Source organism: Prunus dulcis, chromosome 8 (assembly GCF_902201215.1).
Source record: "Prunus dulcis chromosome 8, ALMONDv2, whole genome shotgun sequence".
NCBI lineage: Eukaryota > Viridiplantae > Streptophyta > Magnoliopsida > Rosales > Rosaceae > Prunus > Prunus dulcis.
This window is the reverse complement of record NC_047657.1, coordinates 3,008,697-3,031,619: the sequence shown is the minus strand read 5'-3', so window position 1 is coordinate 3,031,619 and position 22,923 is coordinate 3,008,697. Positions and strand designations below refer to the sequence as shown.

The 22,923-nt window shown below is 37.8% G+C and overlaps 4 protein-coding genes across 5 annotated transcripts in view; 2 read left to right on the top strand and 2 right to left on the bottom strand.

Annotated features, from left to right (window-relative positions):
* Positions 1 to 2,481, top strand: part of LOC117636623 (TMV resistance protein N-like) — a 10,874-nt gene extending 8,393 nt beyond the window's left edge. Inside the window, exons 5-7 of the mRNA XM_034371214.1 lie at positions 17 to 877; positions 1,896 to 2,045; positions 2,140 to 2,481. Of these exons, the coding sequence (XP_034227105.1) occupies positions 17 to 826 (810 nt within the window). The 3' untranslated portion in view covers positions 827 to 877; positions 1,896 to 2,045; positions 2,140 to 2,481. The remainder of the gene's footprint in view (positions 1 to 16; positions 878 to 1,895; positions 2,046 to 2,139) is intronic.
* A 986-nt stretch (positions 2,482 to 3,467) lies between these two features.
* Positions 3,468 to 3,926, top strand: LOC117636980 (egg cell-secreted protein 1.1-like). The gene has a single exon (XM_034371704.1). The coding sequence runs from the start codon at positions 3,468 to 3,470 to the stop codon at positions 3,924 to 3,926; it is 459 nt and encodes a 152-aa protein (XP_034227595.1).
* Positions 3,927 to 4,385: 459 nt separating this feature from the next.
* Positions 4,386 to 5,914, bottom strand: LOC117637184 (glycine-rich cell wall structural protein-like). 2 transcript variants are annotated; one of them, XM_034372017.1, is made up of 3 exons: positions 5,458 to 5,914; positions 5,111 to 5,403; positions 4,386 to 4,846 (listed from the first exon to the last, which is right to left on the bottom strand). In XM_034372017.1, exons 1-3 carry the CDS (start codon positions 5,777 to 5,779, stop codon positions 4,664 to 4,666), a joined length of 798 nt encoding a protein of 265 aa, XP_034227908.1. In that variant the 5' UTR covers positions 5,780 to 5,914; the 3' UTR covers positions 4,386 to 4,663. The 2 variants fall into 2 exon arrangements, with proteins under 2 accessions (XP_034227908.1, XP_034227907.1); XM_034372016.1 differs by having other exon boundaries at positions 5,111 to 5,914.
* A 3,216-nt stretch (positions 5,915 to 9,130) lies between these two features.
* LOC117637183 (abscisic stress-ripening protein 5-like) lies at positions 9,131 to 10,529 on the bottom strand. The gene is made up of 2 exons (XM_034372015.1): positions 9,954 to 10,529; positions 9,131 to 9,501 (listed from the first exon to the last, which is right to left on the bottom strand). Exons 1-2 carry the CDS (start codon positions 10,350 to 10,352, stop codon positions 9,319 to 9,321), a joined length of 582 nt encoding a protein of 193 aa, XP_034227906.1. The 5' UTR covers positions 10,353 to 10,529; the 3' UTR covers positions 9,131 to 9,318.
* Positions 10,530 to 22,923: the final 12,394 nt, after the last annotated feature.

Sequence of the window (22,923 nt, the reverse complement as noted above, 5' to 3'; positions counted from 1 at the left end):
TAGTATAATACTGAAAATGCTACAGCGATACCTTCAGCTTCAGACTCGGGTTCTCTCTCTGTCTGTTTGTCTCTCTTTTGTTGTTTTCTATAATAATAATTACAACTTACTAACCTCATATATATCTATGTATATGGTACAGGTATTACATATTTCAACTCCTGGAAGGAAAATTCCAGAGTGGTTCAGTAATCAAAGTTCGGGAGATTCCCTAACTGTGGAGCTACCTCTGGATTCATGTACCACATGGATGGGAATTGCTTTATGTGCTTTGTTTGAAGTTCAGGCTCGTCTTTCTGATTTTGAAATTAGCTGTTCCGCACAAGGATTGCGGCCATATAGAGTAATTTCAAAATATTTTATAATAGGCAATGTTGTGTCAGATCACCTTTGGGTAACTTATGCATCTCGTGAACAATTTGAGAAGATATGCGGTCAAATAGAGGTTTTGTTCACAATTAATTATCTTTTTCGAGGCATGATGCCGGGAGACAAAAAATCTTGTGTGAAGAAGTGTGGGTTTCGTTTGGTGCACAAGCAAGATGTGGAACAACTCAACCAGATCATGATGAACAAATCCATCATCAAGAGCACTACTACTTGTCCTACCAAATCAGCTGATGCACAAGGTCAACAATGCCACGATGGCGAGGACGCTGGTCCTAGTGGAAGTGGTAGCTCTCACCAAAAATCTCTCTTCTGCAATACCTATGCTCTTTCCGAAGAGGCAGACCAAGATGAATTAAATGATGATGATGATGATGTTTTTGACGAAGCTCGGCCCAGAAAAAGAAAAAAGATCAATGTGTTTGGGACTGACCTATGATTCGTCACTTTCAAAGCAAGAGGCATCACAGCTGCTGCATTTCAATTCAATGTGAGTTGCTGCTTTTGCTGATTCTACTTTTGATTTTTTTGGATTTGACGTACTATTGTTTGTTCCACTGCTTGTGCTCTAAGTTTTGTTTTTCTCCTATTGTTCCTTCATTTGGTTGGCCTGGTTCTCCCACTGTTTTTAAAAGTTTAATAAAAACTGTTATTCTTAAAAGAGGAGCTAAATTCTTGCTAACTCAAATATCTGCACCTCAAATACTTGAAAGGCCAATAACGCTGCTCTCACAATTGATATTATTAGTAAGTCACCACTATTTGTCTCCCTGCATTTTCTTTTCTAGCCAGACATTTATCATTAGATTCATCACTTGTTGTTTCTTTGATGATAATTCCTCTTCTCCTGCCGTTAAATAATTACGAGTAATTCTCAGCAACCTCTTCACCACCCAATGCATGTAACGTTTTTTATTTTCAATTTTTATAACACAATCACCTCACCATCTATATAAAACCCTTCATTCGTATCAATCTCTTACTCATCCACAATAATCAAAATCAAAATGGTAGCGTACACAACTTTCAAACTCTTCCTTCTCACAGCTTTTCTAGCCTTGACTATGCCATTTTCCTTTTATAGCCATACACTTATCATTAGATTCATATCTTTGATGATAATTCCTCTGCACTCTCTCTCTCTCTCTCTCTCTCTCTCTCTCTCTCTCTCTCTCTCTCTCTCATGCATGTACATTTGTCATGTTGCCGCATATTAAATAGCACTTGAGCAAAGTATCTGTTAACGTACTGCAAATCATAGCAAACACGTATATGTCTTCCATGATCTCATCTATCTTAAGATAGAGTGAATGGTTGTTTGTTTTGTATGTTTCAATGATATGTCTTCCAACAATTATGTCTTCCAACAAATTTCAATGATATTAGGTAGGAGAGGAGAACAATATAGCTTGCTACTTTTTTTTTTTTCCCATTGCAAAAGTATATGCAAGATTTATGATGCAAATAAACAGGACATACTGATTTTTTTGTTTGTTTCTGCATTCAAGTGCATAATAACAAGACTACTGCTGTTGAAGCCAGCCAACTGTGTCCTGTAGTCAACTGAAATTTGGGTTCCTGATGCCATGACCGGTACTGGGCACACTGCTAATGTGCAACTTGAACTGATCGAAAGTATTCATTTACTTATTGGCCAGGTTCGCATGAAACTTGCACCTCAGGATCACCTACCTGGTTCTTATTGACACAACTTATGTGATTATTTAAGCTGCTCTGTTCTATTTTGTGCAGGATGGAATAAGACAACAAGAATTCTCAATGAAACCCATAAATATTTCCATTGAATCAATATAAAACCGACCAATTGCTTTGTCGGAACTCCTCCCCTGTCAGCTTCATTGATCATCTCTTTGATAGTTTATACAATCTCTTTCATTTATGCAGTCTTCTCTTATTTAGCATCTCTCAGTTTTAAATTGTTCAACAGACAGGAATTCTGAGAGGTTCATTAACATCAGAATATGTTGAGCAGAATTTGGCAGAACTAGTTCTATTTTGAATAAAACTGTAGTAACTTTTTATTTGGAGATTGGTGATTTATTAATGAGAGGTTGTCAATCTAGTCAAAATGTACTCACAGTTCCACAAAAGCAGAGAATGTAGTCTTCATATTAATATTCACACAGTAGTCTGTCTTGATGACAACATTTTCACGCTAGGGAAATCATTTGAGTGGCAATAATTTTTGAGCTATTATTTTCTTTCGATTTTTATTTTGAGACATTTTGGAACTACAATTAGACATATGGTCTAAAAATTAAGATGTATTGTAAGCCATAAATATGTTCAAACAAACATCCAAGAGCCATCAACCGAAGGCCAAATGGGATCAAATGAAGCCCAAAATGAAGCCAACTCCAGTATCTAGCTAATCAACAAATCACAAAATTATTAATTTGTCTAGCTCTAAGCAAATTCCAATGAGAATTGAAGCATAGTTTGGAGTCCAAGAACTAAAAATCTAATAGAAAATTAAAATTGCAAATGTGGTAAAGGCGAGTTGGTCAATGTGGTGTGCTTGCCCCTTGTACCCGAGTTCAAATCCCCTCCCTTACTTTACATTACAATAGGTTGAAATCACCTTTGTCAATTTGAGAACAAATTTGAAATTAAAATGTAAAGCAAACATGAATTTAATCATCCAATTATGGATCTCAATCAATCTTTTGGAATGAGCACGAATAGTGAATACACTAACCAACTTTTCTTTTGACCATGAGCAAACAAAACCAACACTAGCAAGCAAACCAACCATCACAAAGACCATAAATTATCCATTAATTCGTCTGTGGTTGGGAATTACGTTTAATTATTTTATTTCCCACAAATTTTGTTATATGCATCATTAGTTGATGAGTTGAGTCCCATCAACTTCTCCTGCTGTTAAGTATCACATGATTATTGTCATTATGAGTTACTCTCAGCAGCCTCTTCACCACCCAATGCACGTAACGGTTTTGTGTGTTTTTTTCTTTTCTTCCATTTTATAACACAATCACCTCACCATCTATATAAAACCCTTCATTCGTATCAATCCCTTACTCATCCACAAAATCAAAATGGCAGCTTACACAACTTTCAAGCTCTTCCTTCTTACAGCTCTTCTAGCCTTGACTATGCCATTCTTAGCCACAAGTGCTCGCCCTTTGAATCCTAACATAATTCTGTCAAACTCAAACCTCGTAGCTTGGTTGAATTTGGATGAAGAATCTTCTAACTGCTGGGACTCTTTGTTTCAGCTCCAGTCATGTTCTAGTGAGGTTGTCATGTTTTTTCTTAATGGTGAGACTTACTTGGGTCACAGTTGCTGTGAAGCCATTCGGACCATTGAGCATCAGTGTAGGCCTGCCTTGCTTGGCACGCTAGGGTTTACCGTAGAAGAGACTGATGTACTCAAGGGTTATTGCGATGAAGCCGATCATGTTAAATCCCCGCCGTCAAATCCACCATCACCACCATCAAGTCATGATCCTTCTAATGTAAAAGTTGTTCCTGGTTCGAAGAAGTTGGTCCCTTGAAGAATTTGACATCTTCAATCAATAAATGTAACACATATGGGGTCTCTAGCCACGTTAGTTACTTAACTAGTGGGGTCTATTTTGTTCATGATCTTAATTATGTTTTAGCATGAATCAGTCGCAGTGTTTTAATGGCTTAATTGGTCTCACCTTTATGAATGTATTACTATTTAAGACGGAATGATTAGAATAATCAGTTTCTATCGAATTCTATATGCAAAGCACCATATTTTTCACTTAGTTACAACAAGGTAAAGGGGATTGAACAAAAAATCAACGATATGATTTTCCTCTGCATATTTTCTCAACTCTATATTCTTATCCATGTATAGAGTTGTTAATTAAGTCTGGCTAAGATATATACACAAGAGGTTTATAGCTTAAGTAGTTAAGAGTAATTACCCCTGTATATGTCCTAGGTTTGATTTCCCGCTCGCTCAATATTGCTTGTACAAAAAAATAAAAAAAATTAATACCACTAAAAAATTATGTAAAAGTTACACCGAGTAAACGATTAACAATTAAATACATGACATGCTAAAAGAAAACAGGATATATACAGTACCCTTTAAACAAAGAGTCTTACTTATACACTCAACATGCATCAATTCTCAGAAACAAAATACTGAGTATTCATCATAATTAAACATCACACAAATAATTAAAGGGATGCACACAAATAATTAACCACTTAAATAGGTAATCGATAAAGATCGATATTGATTAATTGAGATTATTTAGAAGAGGTGGTGGTGCTTCTTTCCATGAGACTCTTCATCTTCTCTCTCTGACTCTTTCTCCTCATGATGCTCGTGGAAGGCATACCCAGCCGAACCAACTGCCCCTGTTGCCCCAATCTCCTCCTCTATCCTGTGCCTGCGAGCATGCTCTGGGTCTTTCTTTGCCTCGTGCTTCTCATACTGCCGAAAAAAAAAAAAAACAACTTTAGGGTCAAAGTTTCTCCTTTTATATTTTCAATAGTGTTTGAAAAAAAAAAAAAGGAAATTACATAATCATTATACTTATGTGAACGCAAAGTAGGATTGGCAATTATATATTTTGTCAATAAGATCACAAATCATGCGCACTAATATGCCTTTGAGAATGATCATAAATCCACAATTAGTATGCCTAATTAAAATAATAAATTAAATCAGAAAAATAGGGTTGAAACATTAATCTACCAATGCATAAGTGCCAGCAGCAGCAGAACCTAGCTCCCCAAGTTCCTCGAGATGTTTGTGGTGCTTCTCCTGCTTCTTGTAGTCTCCAGAGTCACGAGACCCATAGGTTTCAGACGTCTCACTGTACTGTCCGCCGCGGGGCCCATCAGAAGAGTAAGCAGTGGTCTCGCCACGGCCCCCGTGTCCTTCTTCCGAGTAACTGTCTCCGTCGCCACCGACATTTTCAGTACGTCCCTCACTAGAGTAACTGTCTCCGTATCCACCGCCGCCCCCACCGGTACGACGTCCTTCACCAGAGTAATCAGTGCTGTCTCCATAGCCTCCGCCGCCGGTACGATGTCTTTCACCAGAGTAACTGTCGCCGTAGCCGCCGCCGCGGCCACTAGCACGACGCTCTTCACCACCAGAGTAATCAGTGCTGCCGCCGTAGCCTCCTCCGCCAGTGCGGCGTCCTTCACCGGAGTAATCCTTGTTGTCGCCAAAGCCGCCGCCACCACCACCGGCACGTCCTTGAGAAGAGTAACCAGTGGAGTCGCCATAGCCAGTGCTGTCGCCGTAACCACCAGTGCGGCCTTGATCTCCATAACCGGACTGAGAGAAGGATGAGGATTTGTCTTCGTCTCTGTTCTGGTTGAAGAGGCCGAGGCGGTGCTGTTCCTGGTTAGCCATGTTGAGGGGTATTTAGGGTATTTTGAAGAAAATGCGAGGATGAAGGAAGATTATGAGGTAAGGGGTGTTGCGTTGGGTGTGCATGGTGATGGGGGGGCTTATATAAGCGTTGGGTGTCCCAAAACTCTCTTTCTGGCTTTAATTTGTGGCTCTTCTCTATCACAAGCTCGTACGTAAAATATCCACCTAAAGTGGGGCTCTCTTGCTCTTGCCACATGCATGGCTACCTATCCATGCCTTGGTAGACGGTCTGGATTCGTTTGGATCTCTCTCTCTCTCTCTCTCTCTCTCTCTCTCTCTCTCTCTCTCTCCCCCCTGAAGTGGGGCTCTCTTGCTCTTGCCACATCACATGATTTGCTAGTTATCCAAGCCTTGGTGGACGGTCTGGATTGTTTGGCGCTCTCTCTCTCTCTCTCTCTCTCTCTCTCTCTCTCTCTCTCTCTCTCTCTCTCGGCCGGTATGGAAGCATTTCTTCAACAAAAACTTTTCACTTATTACACCTTGAAAATTAGGCATGATTTTGTAATACAATATTCGTTCAGGTTAAGAATGGTAAATCAACCTTTATATAAAAACACCTATCAAATAGGTATCGAACTTTCTCTCTATCGAACAAGATTTTTACCAAAAAATCGAGGGTGTAGAAATTAATACCATTTGACCGTTTAGTCATTGAAAGCTAGATAATTAGGGGTGGGCATCTTAAACCGAAATACCGAAACCGTACCATACCAATTTCATACCGTTTCATTTGGTATGGGGAGATATTCGGTACCGTACCGTACCATACCAGTAGAGTAAGGTATGGTAGCGGTATCAAGATTTTGGTACCAGTCAATATCGTACCGTACCAAATAGTACTTAAATATAATTTTGATTGCCTTTGTGTGTATGTTTATAGAGCCTTTTTCTTTGATTCATTTGATAATTAAAAGCCTTTTCTTTGATTTATTTGGCAAAAGTCATCTTTCTTCAAGCAACTCAATTAGTAATTTTTGATTTATAGGTGAAAAGGTTTTCATGATGAGAATATAATAAATAAAATAGTTGTAAAATATTCAACCAAGACCCCTTGAGTGAAAGAAAAGAAAGAAATAGTATGTACTTTGATCCTTAATAAAATTAGTGTCTATCACTGTTTGATTTTAGGATTATCCTTAGACTCTTTACTTTTTGTTTGTAGAAAAGTCACTTAGAATCTTGACTAAGATGGAGGCTTTTTTTCTTTTGATTAAATGGCAGGCCTAAGCCGACAACAAACTAAATAACAAGGAATGACCCTGGGCTGAGCCCTGCCTAAAATATCAGTGGCTAAAATATCTTTGAATTTGTAACTTAGGCGTCACTTATTTTGGTGAATGAATATGTTGAATATTGAATTGGTTCATTTTTTAGTTCTGTTATTTTGGTACCGAAATGGTACCGATACTGTACAGATATCGATTTGGCACGGTACGGTATGGTATCAATTTTGGCAAATCATAATCCCATACCGTACCATACCGATTTAAATTTCCGGTATCGGTAGCGGTACAGGCTCAATACCATACTATACCGTACCATGCCTACCCTTAGATAGTATGATGGATTTAAAATTTGCACAAAACTGAAGTACGCAATAAATAATAGATATATATATATATATACACACACAAAGAGCTTTCATTGAGGGATCCCTCAAATAAGCTTATTTGAGAGACACTCTTGTAAGGCCTCCGGATTATATTTCACTAATCCAAACCTTCTAGTTTGTATATATTCATTCAAATATCATCTCTACAAAAAATCACTTCAATCTGATATAATTTGACCACTCAATTAAATAATTAAAATTTTAGTACCTTCTTGAAGCCCATGTTCATTGATTTTGTAAGACACAATTGGATGTCTAATCAGTTTCCGATTTTTCTAATTTTTTGCAAAGATGATCTATGAATGAAGACTTAAAAAATAGATGGTTTGGATCGTTGCAAAAAAATTCGTATGGTAGGTCGTCCCTCAAATAAAATTATTTGAAGAATCCATCAATAAAAGGGATATATATATATATATACACACACACACACACTAAGCCCTTACATTTGGATACATAAACCCAAAAAAAGATTATAAGTTTTTCTTGCAAATAATTATGGAATATGGGTTTCTTAAATTCCATCGTTGTCATTTGAAAAATTCCAAGACAATAATCTATCCACCGCCTTCTCTTATCTTATGGGCCAGGGTGGCAAGGTATGTACTAAAATGTCATATTGATCGATTTGCAATGTGGGGGACTAAAATGATGATTTTCGAAAATCTCAGAGATGATTTGTGATAAGAATGATAAAGAGAGTTAAAACTTGAGTTGCATGTTCACTCAAAATTATTATTGGGAGGAAAGAAGGTATAGGGTCATTAGAGTCAACCCCTCATTGCTCACTTGTAATGTCTTCCTTTCATCATTGTTAAATGGAAAGGGTTTTTTAAGAGAGCTATTTAGTCATTTTTCCGTAATTTTGATGAAGGTAATACTTTTCATAAACAAAAATTGGTTATGTAATGGATGGCTACCTTACGTTTTGGCTTAAATGGCAGGAAGAAGGAAGAGAAAGAAACAATTGCTTTTATCATTATTCCCCGGGACCCTTTACTTCACATGAAAGAGACTAGAAGATGGATTTATACTATACATATACAATATAAAAATTAATAAATTAAATATATGGATCCTAAATATATATATATATATATTATAATTATATCGCTCATTTAAAGACTCTAATATCACGTATTCAAGAAATTCTTCACGAGAGTAAAATATCATATTCAATTAATTTAGTGAAGCCCCAATTTACTCATGCATATAAGATTTAAGTTTCCTCCTTCCCAGTATCTCTTGTATAAAATATTATAAAAAATAATAATTAATTTATGTTTATATTAAATGGCACTATTATGAACATGATGGTCTCACGATTGAAAAGCAAGTGTTCAATATCCACGTACTGCTCTCTGATAGGGCCAGATAATTGCCAAGTCAATTTACTTAAGTTGGGATTGACAAAATGAACCATGACCTTGATGGAAATTAAGGAGAGGGAAATACTTGCCTTCTTCCTTGGAAATAAAAGTTTCTATTTTTTTTGCCAATTACAGGTTGACATATATATAGAGATTTATTTTTTGGGTGTTTTTCATGAATTATTTTTGCATATGTGTCAAACTATAATTTGCATGAAGTAGGAATGTCTCTTTCTAGGAAAAGAGAGAAGCAGTGTCCTTAAAAAGAGGCTAAGATAACACGCACCACCACCACAAGAACAATAATATTTTCTATCTTAGAAGAAAAAAGAAGACCAATTAATAATATAGAAATTAACATCAAGTAAATGATATTATTTATTATCAACAACAAGAAATAGATAGATACATAGCACTCATATTACAAGCACACATAAGCACTCAACAATTATAACATTGTTGAGATCAAACCTCACTCATAACAGATAAGTAAAATCATAATATATAAATATAAAATATAGTATTTATTTGTAGATTTAGAAGAGATGGTGGTGCTTCTTTCCATGAGACTCTTCCTCTTCTTCCGTTGCCTCTTTCTTCTCATGATGCTCATGGAAGGCAAACCCACCAGACCCAACTGCAGCTGCTGCAGCAATCTCCTCCTCTATCTTGTGCTTGTGGGCGTGCTCTGGGTCTTTCTTTGACTCGTGCTTCTCATGCTGCGCATCACACCACATCTCATGATCATTATTAAATTAAATAAGAGTTAATTAATTGTATTTTAATTGTATTATATCTCATCTGGACCATTGTTAAATGAAAATATCTTTATAATTTTGTCAAATTATTTCTGGGACAGATCTTAATTACATTAGTCTCAGAAAAACTTAATCCATTTGATACTTGAGAAGATTTACTCTTCACACTTCTCTTGTTATGTTGACAGGGCCTAACGAGCTTAAAAGCATTCGGCCTGCTTCTGGAGAAATTCTTACATACAACCGTTGTATACAATGATCTGCTTACTATGCATGATTAATTAGTTATTGGGAGATGAGCCTTGAAAATGTATGAATTTCTGATTGTGATCCTTCACATTTAAGGTTAATATATAACTAAAATCATGAACAAAATTAGAAGATTCATATATAAAAGGTGGTTAAATCCATACCAGGGCAAAAACACCAGCAGCAGCAGCCCCGGCCTCGCTTAGGTGCTCAAGATGCTTGTGGTGCTTCTCCTCCTTCTTGTAGTCAATTTCAGATTCATGGGTGCCAGTGGTGCCATATGCAGCGGTCTCCTTGTAGCGGCCGCCATCGGAGTAATCAGCGCTCTCTCCATAGCCGCCACCACCACCGTAGCCGCTACCGGGACGTCCTTCACCAGAATAAGCAGTGTTGTCACCGTAGCCGCCACCATCATCACCGTAGCCACCACCACCACCGTAGCCGCTGCCTGTACGTCCTTCATCAGAGTAACCACCAGACTGAGGGTAGTCTGAGGTTTCAATGGGTCTGTCTTCATCCTTGTGGTGGTGGAAGAGGCCGTGGTGGTGCTTCTCCTCAGACATGGCGGGGTATTTTGGGTATTATATCGGAAAGGGGACGATGGAGAGCAAGATTAATATGAGAAGAGGTTTTGATGGTGTGAGACAGTTGGGTGCATGGTGGTGGGTATTTATAAATGCGCTGGTGCGAAACTTCTTTTCCTCGGCTCTTCACTCTCTCCTGTCGCATGCTCAAATATAACCTTAGGTTAAAAGTGATTTGATTTTTTAAGGAAGGGGAAAACCTTATAAATGTCACATCTACAATTCATCATCGTAAAACAAATATTTAAGAGAACTCACATCTCAATTTTTCAAAATGCTTAATTTGTCGTATGGCACTGTAACTCTGTCCAAACTTCTGCGTGTGTTTTACATGCCACATATTCTAACTTAGGAATTTCGATAAATCAAAATAATATATCGTTTGAAATTTTCTTTGAGTGACAAATTAAAATTATATATAAGTACATGTGACATTTTTAAAATTTTCTCTTAATAATAAATATCTTAAAATTGGATACTCTTGATTTTGCCACGTGCCATGCTTTGGTGAACGGTTAGGATTTGCTGTCCTCTCTATAAATTGAAATGTAAAGTGATGGGTAGATACCCATCTAAGGTGGGGTATTATGATAACATTTTCTTTAATAAAAAGTAGACAATTGTCTTCATATTATATGAGTTAAATCGTATTATATTATTACAGTCCCGATCTCTTGGACCACAGGAGTCCAAGAGATTGTGGTCACCCACCGTTGGATATTAATCCAATGGTTCAAAATGATATATATAAATGTAATATGACATAAATGATTATTACCCGATTCAAGTCAACCGTTGAATTTACATCCAACGGTGAGTGACCATAAATCTCTTGGACTACAGGAGTCCAAAAGATCAGGACTGTATATTATTATACTATAATGCAGAATGAGAGTCACAAAATGCCATCAAAATAATTCAAATCTAGTTTTATTTAAGAAATTCGTGGACTGAACTCATTGGTAGATAGACATGGCCAGAGCAGTAGCTTCCTTTATTGTTCGGGTCATTGTAGTTGTTAGATGTTAAGTTCAACGTGACATTTTTGGCATGTAGAAAAAATAGTTGAATATTAAATTTTATATGGAATAATTTTTTTAATATTATATTGTTATTTTCGATTGTTTAATTTTGTGATGTTATTTTATTTTGTTTTTATGATAAATAATCTATATATATAGTAAAAGGTAGAGAATGGTAAAACATTCAAAATATCAGAAAATACTCTTGGTTAATACAAACATTAAGAATTAAAATTATTAATTAAATGAGAATAATATGGTAAATTCATACTTTTTCATATTAAAAAAATTAAAATTAAAAGAAAAATCAGATAAAAGAAACACAACTACCCATTATTTTTTTAATTCTAAAATAAATGTTAATTTTAAAAAAAAAAGCCTCTCGCAGGAGCGGAAGCGCATGTGAAGAGGTTAGTCTATTGATAAACATTCAAGCATCTCATTGAACATAAACTTTGTCATTCGGTTTTTTTTATTATTTTATACTAGTCTCTTCACACGCGCTTCCGCGCCTATGAGATGCTTTTTTTTTAAAAAAAATTAAGTTTATTTTAGAATTAAAAAGATAATGGGTAATAAAAATAGGATCCATTCTGATTTTTCTCTTAATTTTAATTTTTTTTAAATATAAAAAAGTGTGAATTTACTATATTATCCTCATTTAATTACTAATTTCAATTCTTAATATTTGCATTAACCAATGATATTTTTTAGTATTTTAAATATTTTACCATTCTCTACTTTTTATTTTATATATATAGATATATATTTAAAATAGATAAAATTAAGCGTTCAGACACTAATCAGTAAGAAAACATTCCGGCAAGACTGCTAATTTGCTGGCCCATCTTAATCAATGTTGGAGTCAGAGAGAGAATAAGTGGAGGAAATGCTCTGGTTGGGGCCATCTGGTAGTGAGAAATAATTCACAGATCAACGACTGTTGCGGATTGCCGTCTACTTCTCTTGGATCAAGTAATAGTTTGTGATAATTAATTGTGATCAAGGTGGCTATAAAATTTATAATTTCATCGAAAACTTATGTTTTGTTACTGAAAACCTATGTTAATTAACCCATTTATTATAAACTTCAAGCTCTATAAAAATAAAAATGATTTGTAAGCATGTGTGATGTGTTAAGTTGTGGGTGAGTGGTAAACATGGGACTTGCAGATCAGTAGTTTCAAGTTTGAAACTCGACACATTTTCAGTGTGTGAGAAAATTCGACTCCTTCAATATCGCTTATATTAAAAAAAATAATTAAAAATAAAAACAAAAACAAAAAGGTGTGGTGAGTGAACTGACCTAACTACTTATGGATAAATGGGTCCTCCTTGCATAAAATCTGACACGTTATCCAATCAAATTAACATAGTTGGATAGGTGTGAGGTGAGAGAGAAATTGAAACAGGACAAACACTAATACAAGATGATTTTCAGGGAAAAGGAGATAAACCCTAAAAAGTTGAGGTGGGAACCAAATCCCTCCTTTTCTTCTTGACTAAGATAATTTATTATGGCCGGTGGTGGAGCTCGTTTGAATGGCAGTTGGAGCTTGGGGTTGTGTCGGCAAGAGTATATTCACCACCAGATACTCACTCCCTAGTACAGCTCATCTATGGCTATGGCCCACAACATGTCATCCAAGATTCAGAAATTCAACCAATAAAAGTGGGGGTAATCATGACTCTATAGGATCATGATCATCCTACACTTTGATGACTTCAAAATGTTGTGCATGTTATGTTAGAAAAAAAAAAAAGAATACACTTTGAGCTATGTATATGTAATTGATTTCTCAGAAATAGCTTCAATTGAGAGATTATTCAAATAAGTGTATTTGATGAACATTTTTGTGAGAATCATTTCACATTGTATTTTAATTATTAGAATAATTTTTATAAATATTTTCTCAAAAATCATATCTAAAAAAAAAACACTCAAATCCGAAACGAAAAATCAGAGTTTTAATAAGAATTTTATTCGTACATGGCAATATCTCAGAACGAAAAATCGAAGACAAGCATGTGAAACACGAGATGGTCCTCCCTATCCCTAATCAAAACTTCTAAGAGACGTGCCATCCTTTTTAGTGTCGTTGTTGTGCTGTCGCGTTACGATTATTGGTCTTGTTCCTTTTTTCTTTGTTGGTCGAAGGTCATGTTGCTTATGTGGTCGAAATTGAACCTTTCATTCTATCTTCTTTGTACTTTTCTTTTTCTATCCCTTTCCGATTTTTTTCAAGCTGTCTATAACAATTTTATTTTTCAAAGTATCAGTTTATATTGTTGGTCTCCTTGACACAAAAAAAATTTGTTGGTTCTCCAAAAGTATAAGTAATTGTTGCACTGATAACAAAATTTATAAAAAAGACGAGATAGCTTTATGTTCTTTTTCTTTTTCTTCTTCATTGAAGCTTTTATACATGTGATTGATACCTACAACAAAAATAATTTGCTCATGTGGATGTTCATTTGGAGAGAGATGTTAGTTCCCATATGCTTGGTTTACCATTACCAATGAAAGAAAAGGAGAACATAAATTATTCTGATTTTTTTATTAATTGTTTAGTGATCACTAATTCGCTACGTGTAATAATTAGTGCTTCACAAAACACATTGCAAGTAAAATATGAAGAAAACTAAACATCATGATTTGAAATTGTAAAAAGCATGTTAACTGGGTCTAACCTAGTGAAAAATGACATTGACCTTTAGATTAGTGGTCTAAGTTTGAACCTACATGTCATCTTAGTAGTGTGTGTGTGAGAATCCTCTTCACCATTGTAGTTTAGACTATCACTTATATTTATATAATAAAAAATTTAAGCGTAAGATAGTTTATAATAGTTAAAGGGACAAATCAAATATGATATTGTACACAATGAAATTTTGGTGAATTAAATTCCACTAAGTAAGAAATTAATTAGGGTTTGGTGGATTAAATTGTGGACCCCATAATTCATCCATGTGGCATACGACTCATCAAAATCGGATTAGTTGTCAAAAGTGACATGTGTTGACATCCGATGGAGTGCATCAAATGGTTCAAAGTGAAGACAAAATTAAAGGAAAGAATCTTCTATGATTGACTTTGATTTAAATCAAATATTAATCAAGTCAATTAATCGAAGATAATTTGGTTAAATTTTCAAATTATCGGAATTGATTTTAAATCAAATTAAAATCCCACAAAGCAGGGTCCTAAAGAAGGAAAGCTATTTAGGTCAAGCATCCTGTAGGGGCCTATAAATAGGAGGCCTCAAGATGAAAGACAGGGGCAGAGACAAACCAAGCACTAAGAAGAAACAAAAATTAAAGCGTCAAATAGTTTATAAATAGTTAAAGGGACAAATCAAATATGATATTGTAGATAATGAAATTTTGGTGAATTAAATTCCACTAAGTAAGAAACAAAATCCAAACACCGGTTCCTCACTTTGGAAGAGCCATAAAGCACAATAAATACATGCCGGTTCCTCTACCCCAGAAAAACCCAAACACCAAACAAGCATTGTGCTACCTGTTTGATCAACATCAAGTCTCTACGACCCTTGTATCAAACATAAATTTTCTTTAAACACTTTGGAGATTGAATAAGAGGATTTAATGCAGAGATTGTAACCTTAAATTTCATTAATACAAATATTATTTTGTACATGTGTTCTTGTCTCATTTGTGGCAGGAAATTCGTGTTTACAAATTTGGCACGCCTAGTGGGACCATGTATGCCTCTCATCTCTTTATCCAATTCCAAAATCACTCAACAAACCGAAAACGATGGCTTCCAAGAATATTCAAATCGCTCCCACGACGAGAGGCAAAAGTGTGAGCGCTTCCTTCTCAAGTGGAGGCTCTGCTGGGGTCGTCACCAGGAGCAAGGCCAATGCTATATTCGTAACTCAACATGTCACTTCCACACCGACTTGATCAAGCTAAGGTGAAAGATGTGAATCGAAGGCATGAGCTGGCTATCAACTTGGCATTCTTGGGGGCAAAGAAGAATACACCCCGAGCGGATGAGAGAAACTTTCGGAATGAAGAAAGGAGTTCTTCGGGCTCGAAGAATTCAAGAGAACGTTCACTCTCGCCTGTTTCAGACGCTAACTTGAGCACATGCTCATACCATGGATCCCCGTCTGACGACCAACAAAAGAAGATTGCCATGAAACCCTCGGCGTCCATATGTGAGTCTTATTCTATGGCTATGCAGGTCATGGTGACAGAAGCGATGTCTATTAAAGAACAGCTGGCCCATATAAGTGAAGCAGTCACGAAACTGAAGAAGACGGTCAAAGAGAAAGATGCGCAAATTGCTTCTCTCATTAACAAGTGGGAGGCACATTAGGATAAGGAACTTGGTCAAGACGTGCATAAGAAAGGACCACATCATGAAGCTGAATCCAGCGAGAAAGGATTGGGTCATGAAACAGAGTTGGGTGAGAAGTTGCACAGAAAAGGCGACATCGTCTCGGTGGGTTCTTTGTTGGTCCAACAACTTCAGGACATGATCATGAACACCATCAGGGCTCAATATGGTGGGCCTTATCAAGATACATTTATATATTCCAAGCCTTACACCAAAAGGTTAGACAACCTTCGAATGCCAATGGGTTATCAACCTCCAAAGTTCATGCAATTTGATGGAAAAGGTAACCCTAAACAACATGTTGCCCACTTCATCGAGATGTGTAACAACGCTGGCACTAATGACGATTACTCGTGAAGCAATTTGTTCGCTCACTCCGAGGCACTACATTCAATTAGTACACTGACTTAGAACCAGAGTCAAGTGATAGCTGGCAACAAATGGAGATAGAATTCCTCAACTGCTTCTATAGCACTCGTCGCTCAGTTAGCATGCTAGAGCTCACTAGCACAAAGCAACAAAAAAATAAACCTGTTGTTGACTACATCGATTGTTGGCGTTCATTAAGCCTCAACTGCAAAGATCGAGTCTCAGAGTTATCAGCGGTAGAGATGTGCATTCAAGGTATGCATTGGGGTATGCTTTACATTCTTCAAGGGATCAAACCCTATAGCTTTGCAGAATTGACCACTCGTGCGCATGACATAGAGCTAAGTAACACTAGTCACGATAGAAGAAAGGAAATAGTGAGTGATCATCGAAATGACAAGTCGTCGAGAAATGGGGCAGACTCTTTGAAGACACACATCTTGGAGTCAATAACGATCAGTACCGCTCTAATGAAGGTTTCCGCTTGAGGCAAGAAAGACGAGAGGAAGGCCGAGTCAACTCAAGATCAAGAACCACGATGGCACACCCTAAAAGAAATGAAGGAGAAGAAGTATCTTTTTTCTAAACTTTGACGTAGAAGGCATGCTGGAAGACTTACTCAAGAAGAAGGTGATTGAGTTACCCGAGTGCAAACGCTTTGAAGAGATGAATCATATTAACCACCCGAACTACTGCATGCACCATCGTGTCATCTGTCACCTAGTTGAAAAGTGTTTCGTGTTGAAAGATCTCATCATGAAGTTGGCACAACAAGGAAGAATCGAAATAGATCTTGACAAGTTGGTAGAGTCAAACCATGCTACGATCTCATTTGTCTTCTCTGATTCGGCACCTTCGCCCTCACTTCAACCACTAGGGGCATTCTCTGAAACCCATCAACTCAATCTGTATGAGTGTGTTGGGGTGTTAAGTCAAAGTAGTGTTGATTCATCCGATGACGATAATGAAGGATGAACATTGGTTACTCAGAAGAAGTTACATAAGAAGAATGCATCTTTGCCAAGAACTGCTCGGTAAAAAAAATTTGTTAACAAAAGAAGTTCTTCTCAACCACCTAAAAGGCATAGAGGAAATAAATTGTCAAATATGAACAAAATGGTTCCAAAAGATGAACTTTTAAAACAAAGGTCACTTAGCCCCATCATGCTACATGACTTCTTCCCCAAAGGATTCTTCACGAATAATGTATCGAGCCCCTCTCGAGGTGAAAAAAAAAAAAAGAGCATAAGGAGGACACTTCTCACTTAGCTTGACACAAATTCAACCAAATGCTCCTTCGTCTGCACAAGCCGAAACTGCACGAGGCAGCAAACGCTTATTCGTTCATCTGCATGAGCCTAAACTGCATAAGGCACCAAATGCTTATTTGCCTGCATAAGCCAAAATTGCACAAGGCACCAAACGCTCATTCTGTTCACCTGCACGACCCTAAATTGCACAAGGCACCAAACGCTCATTCGCCTGCACGAGCCAAAACTGCACAAGGCACCAAATGCTTATTCGTTTGCCTGCAAGAGCCTAAACTGCACAAAGCAACAAACACTCCTTCGTTCGCCTGCACGAGCCTAAACTGCACAAGGCACTAAACGCTCATTCGCATGTTTGAGCATAAACTACACAAGGCACCAAATGCTCCTTCGTTCACTTGCACGAGCCTAAACTACACAAGGCACCAAACGCTCATTCGCCTGCATGAGGCACCAAATCCTCATTCGTTCGCCTACATGAGCCTAAACTGCACAAGGCACCAAATGCTCATTTGCCTACACGAGCTGAAATTGCACAAGGCACCAAACACTCATTTGTTCACCTGCACGAGCCTAAACTGCACAAGACACCAAAACGCTCCTTCGCTTGCAAGAGCCAAAAATGCACAAGGCACCAAAAGCTCCCTTGCTTGCATGAGCTAAAACTGCAAACTGAAAAAAAAAAAAAAAACCAAAAAACCAAAAAACCAAAAAAACATTTAACTACGTCGTGACTTGATGTCTTCTTTTCCTAGAAGGGGACGTAGGCAGCTCATAAGACCACTTTGAGTTCAGTCACATGATAAAATAAATTTGGAGTTTCTCATTAATTTGGCACTATTCGACGCTCCGTCAGGGTACATTAACTTCTTTCGTTCAACATCAAGCTGGTACTCCTTGTTCACCCTTGTTATTCTTACACCATTCACTACCTTGGCCTTCGTCAAATGAATATCTTGCCTTGTTTTGTGCAATTTGTAATTTACCATGACCTATCCACTCCAAAAGCTTCACTATGGATCATTTCTTTGGTGAATCTTGAATAAATAAATAAATAAATAAATAAATAAAAGAAGTCTCTTTAGGAAAGTATCTGTGCTCGATCAAGTTGGGCATTCTCCAATACGTAAAGCCTAAGCGCTTGAGTGGGTTATCACCAAATTGGAGAGATTGATCAAACTTAAGCGGTATAGGACGTCAACGTTCTTCACTCATACTCCAATATATAAAGTCTAAGCACTTGAGTAGGTTATCACCAAATCGGAGAAATGAATCAAACCCAAGCGGTATAGGACGTCTATGTTCTTCACTCATCCTCTAATACGTAAAGCCTAAGCCCTTGAGTGGGTTATCACCAAATCGGAGAGATGGATCGAACCCAAGCGGTATAAGACGTCTACGTTGTTCACTCGTCCTCCAATACGTAAAGCCTAAGCGCTTGAGTGGGTTATCACCAAATCGGAGAGATGGATCAAACCCAAGCGGTATAGGACGTCTACATTCTTCACTCGTCCTCCAACAAGATCTTTTTTTTTTTCGTCTGACCTTCAACAAGATCAAGCCTAAGCACTTGAGTGGGTTATCACCAAATCAAAGAAATGGTTCAAACCCAAGCAGTTAGGACCTCTACGTTTTTCTTTTGTCGTCGACTGGTGGATGCAAACCTCAACTGACCCTCACTTGGGCCACATGATGCATGTAACGCCTCACATATCTAACAAGATGAACTCCACCTTTTGAGAAGTCTCTGGCATCATGGTATTGATAGTTTAATCATCTCGGTTTGCGCTTCAAAAATCTATCTGCGATCAAATCTTCAATTGCAACTCCAGGTTTGGCCTTTTTAGCAACATGTGCCTTGCGAAAAAGAAAAATAAAAAGTTTCTGGCTGATTGCTTTATGGCCTCCTTGTCATGTGAGTTACATGTGTGGCATATTCCTTCATATAAGAAAACACTGACCCCACTTCAATGGAGTATGGGAACAGCAACTTATCAACATCATCGTGTCAAGACGAGTTCATTAAAAGGAAAAGATCTGAACATGGCGATTGGCTCGGTGAGGTTGGGTGAGCACGGGCTCAAGGCTAAGAAGGCACACAACTTCAAGCAAGAGAAACACCACCAACCATGTGATTATTAGTTACCAAGGGATGCTGCCGACGTATTGAAAAAGAGAAGTGGAAGCTGTGGTGCAAAAACCAAGCAAAAGAAGCATAGGGAATTCCCTTGTTTAGGTCCCAAAATATTTTAATAAAAAATCAGGACGGGCATATTCTTTCCATTTTTGTTTTAGAGCATTCAAGATCATAATCCCTTTTGATTGAGACCATTTTTATTTGCCACGAAAGTAGCAAGACAAAATTGACCAAGAAATTTTTTTCCCTTTAATTTCCAACGCATTCAAGGAAATTATGTGATGATACACGATCAAGCCATCAATTGTGCTTATGGAATATGGAATTTTCTTCACCACCAAGCAAGATTGTTGATTTAGTTGGAGGCCTCTTCAAAATACAAGGATTTCTTTATCATATGAAACTATATGATCTGGAGTTCCGATGGTCCAGGATCCGGTTGTGCTAAAGCCCATGTTCAATGCACTCATGCAAATGATTATAGGCCAAGAGTTGATACAGCCATGTGAAAATAAAAATAAAAAATAAAAAAATAAAAAAAATTATAGAAGAAAGTTCATTGCAACAATAGAAAGATGATCGCCAACAAGAGTGGCTTCATCAAAACAAGATCAACTCTTGCAATTGACCTGTGAACAAAATGCATTCGCCATCAAGAGGGACTTCAAGTCACACTATAGATATGTGGCAAGCACACATCTACAGTGCATCGTGAAGTGGAGGCAATTTCTAGACAATGAAATTTTGGTGAATTAAATTCCACTAAGTAAGAAATTAATTAGGGTTTGGTGGATTAAATTGTGAGTTTCATAATTCGCCCATGTGGCGTACGACTCATCAAAATCAAATTAGTTATCAAAAGTGACACGTGTTGACATCCGACGGAGTGCATCAAACGGTTTAAAGTGAAGACAAAATTAAAGGAAAGAATTTTCTGTGATTGACTTTGATTTAAATCAAATATTAATCAAGTCAATCAATCGAAGATAATTTGGTTAGATTGCCAAATTATCGGAATTGATTTTAAATCAAATCAAAATCCCACAAAGCAGGGTCCTAAAGAAGGAAAGCTATTTAGGTCAAGCATCCTGCAGGGACCTATAAATAGGAGGTCTCAAGATGAAAGACAGGGGCGGAGACAAACCAAGCACTCAGAAGAAACAAAAAAATTTCTACATTATTCACCTCACTTTGGAAGAGCCACAAAGCACAACAAATACGTGCCGGTTCCTCTACCCTAGAAAAATCTAAACACTAAACAAGCCTTGTGCTACCCGTTTGATCAAGATCAAGTCTCTACGACCCTTGTATCAAACACAAATATTCTTTAAACCCTTTGGAGATCGAATAAGAGGATTTAATATAGAGGTTGTAACATTAAATTTCATTAATACAAATATTATTTTATACACGTGTTCTTGTCTCATTTGTCGCAAGAAATTCTTGTTTACAGATATTTCCTACGGGCAATTGAAATATTATGATAATAATCAAATGGTTAAATGATTTCCGATTTGATTATTTTATTTTATTTTTGTGAGGACATATAATGTAATGAGCAAAGATATTCTGATGAGCCTAACATTATTATTATTATCATTATTATATTAATTTATAATGTATTCAGATACAGTTGACCTGTGAGGTTGTAGCAATTTCCACAAATTGAATTATACCAATTGCCAGTGCAGACTGCAGAGTTGATTTCCATGGGCTACACGGCAACCATGATTGTGTGGTCACGATATAGTGAAAGTGGCACATACAAATTACAATTTGCGCAACAAGAAAAAAGCTTGTGATTCTGTTGGGATTAATTCATTCGAAGTACAGAAATGCTCAACTTTATCTCTACATCTGCCTTGTGTGTTGACGTGAGTCTTCTAATTAATCAAGGAAATTTATTTTCTTGATTAATTAAGGGATTTACTTTCCTATTTTTTATATAATTGATAAATTATTGTATAATTATGAGATACTTTCCTAATTCTTTACTGTATCTAATTCCTTATAAAGCCCATATGTAAACTCTTATATATACCTCCTTATGAAGAAGAATAAATTAAACCTAATACATTTAAACCATATTCATACTTTAGCATGATATCAGAGCCAGGTTCTCTTGTGACCTGTGCTTGCGTTCTTCTTGAAATTTAAGTGCTCTCCTCCCCTCCTCTTCAAGAGGGGAGGGGGAGTGAAAATGATATGTTTACTGACATATCCCCATTACCTTGACGTATTCCCATGAAGATACTGCATATTTCTTTACTCTGACGACCCCTTCTCTTCAGGGGGAGAGGGGGAGTGAAGAGAAGTTGTTTTGTCTCTAAACCCTTATCTCAAATTTCTCATATTCAAATCCTCTTATCCATATCCCAAAACACATGTCACACCCCGGACCGGCTCCGCCGTAACACGATATTGTCCGCTTTGGGCCTGGCTACATTCTCACCAGCCCGCACGGTTTTGTTCTTGGGAGCTCACGGAACAACTTCCCAGGGTGGTCACCCATCCTGGGATTGCTCCAGCCTCCCACTCGCTTAACTTCGGAGTTCCTACGAACCCGAAGCCAGTGAGCTCCCACAAGGCCTCACCAAGGTCAAAGTGGCGCAGCGGACTACCCAAACTCTACCAAGCATGATATTGTCCTCTTTGGGCCTGACTACATTCTCACCAGCCAGCAAGGATTTGTTCCTGGGAGCTCACGGAGCAACTTCCCAGGGGGTCACCCATCCTGGGATTGCTCCAGCCTCCAACTCGCTTAACTTCGGAGTTCCTACGAACCCGAAGCCAGTGAGCTCCCAGAAGGCCTCACGCAATGAGGATGCGAGGTGTGCCATATAAGGCACATCACGCCAGTGAGCTCCCAAGAGGCCTCCTACTAGATGGATGCGAGGTGTGCCATATAAGGCACATCACCCCCTCTCCGTTTGGTCGATGTGGGATCTCACAATCCACCCCCCTTAAGGGATCCGGCGTCCTCGTCGGCACACTCGCACCACACGGCAGAGTGGCTCTGATACCAAACTGTCACACCCCGGACCGGCTCCGCCGTAGCGCGATATTGTCCGCTTTGGGCCTGGCTACATTCTCACCAGCCAGCACGGTTTTGTTTCTGGGAGCTCACGAAGCAACTTCCCAGGGTGGTCACCCATCCTGGGATTGCTCCAGCCTCCAACTCGCTTAACTTCGGAGTTCCTACGACTCCGAAGCCAGTGAGCTCCCAAAAGGCCTCGTCTAAGTTTCCATACTGCCTCAGCAGATTTCCACACTAGCACGATATTGTCCTCTTTGGGCCTGGCTACATTCTCACCAGCCCGCAAGGATTTGTTTCTGGGAGCTCACGGAGCAACTTCCCAGGGGGGCACCCATCCTGGGATTGCTC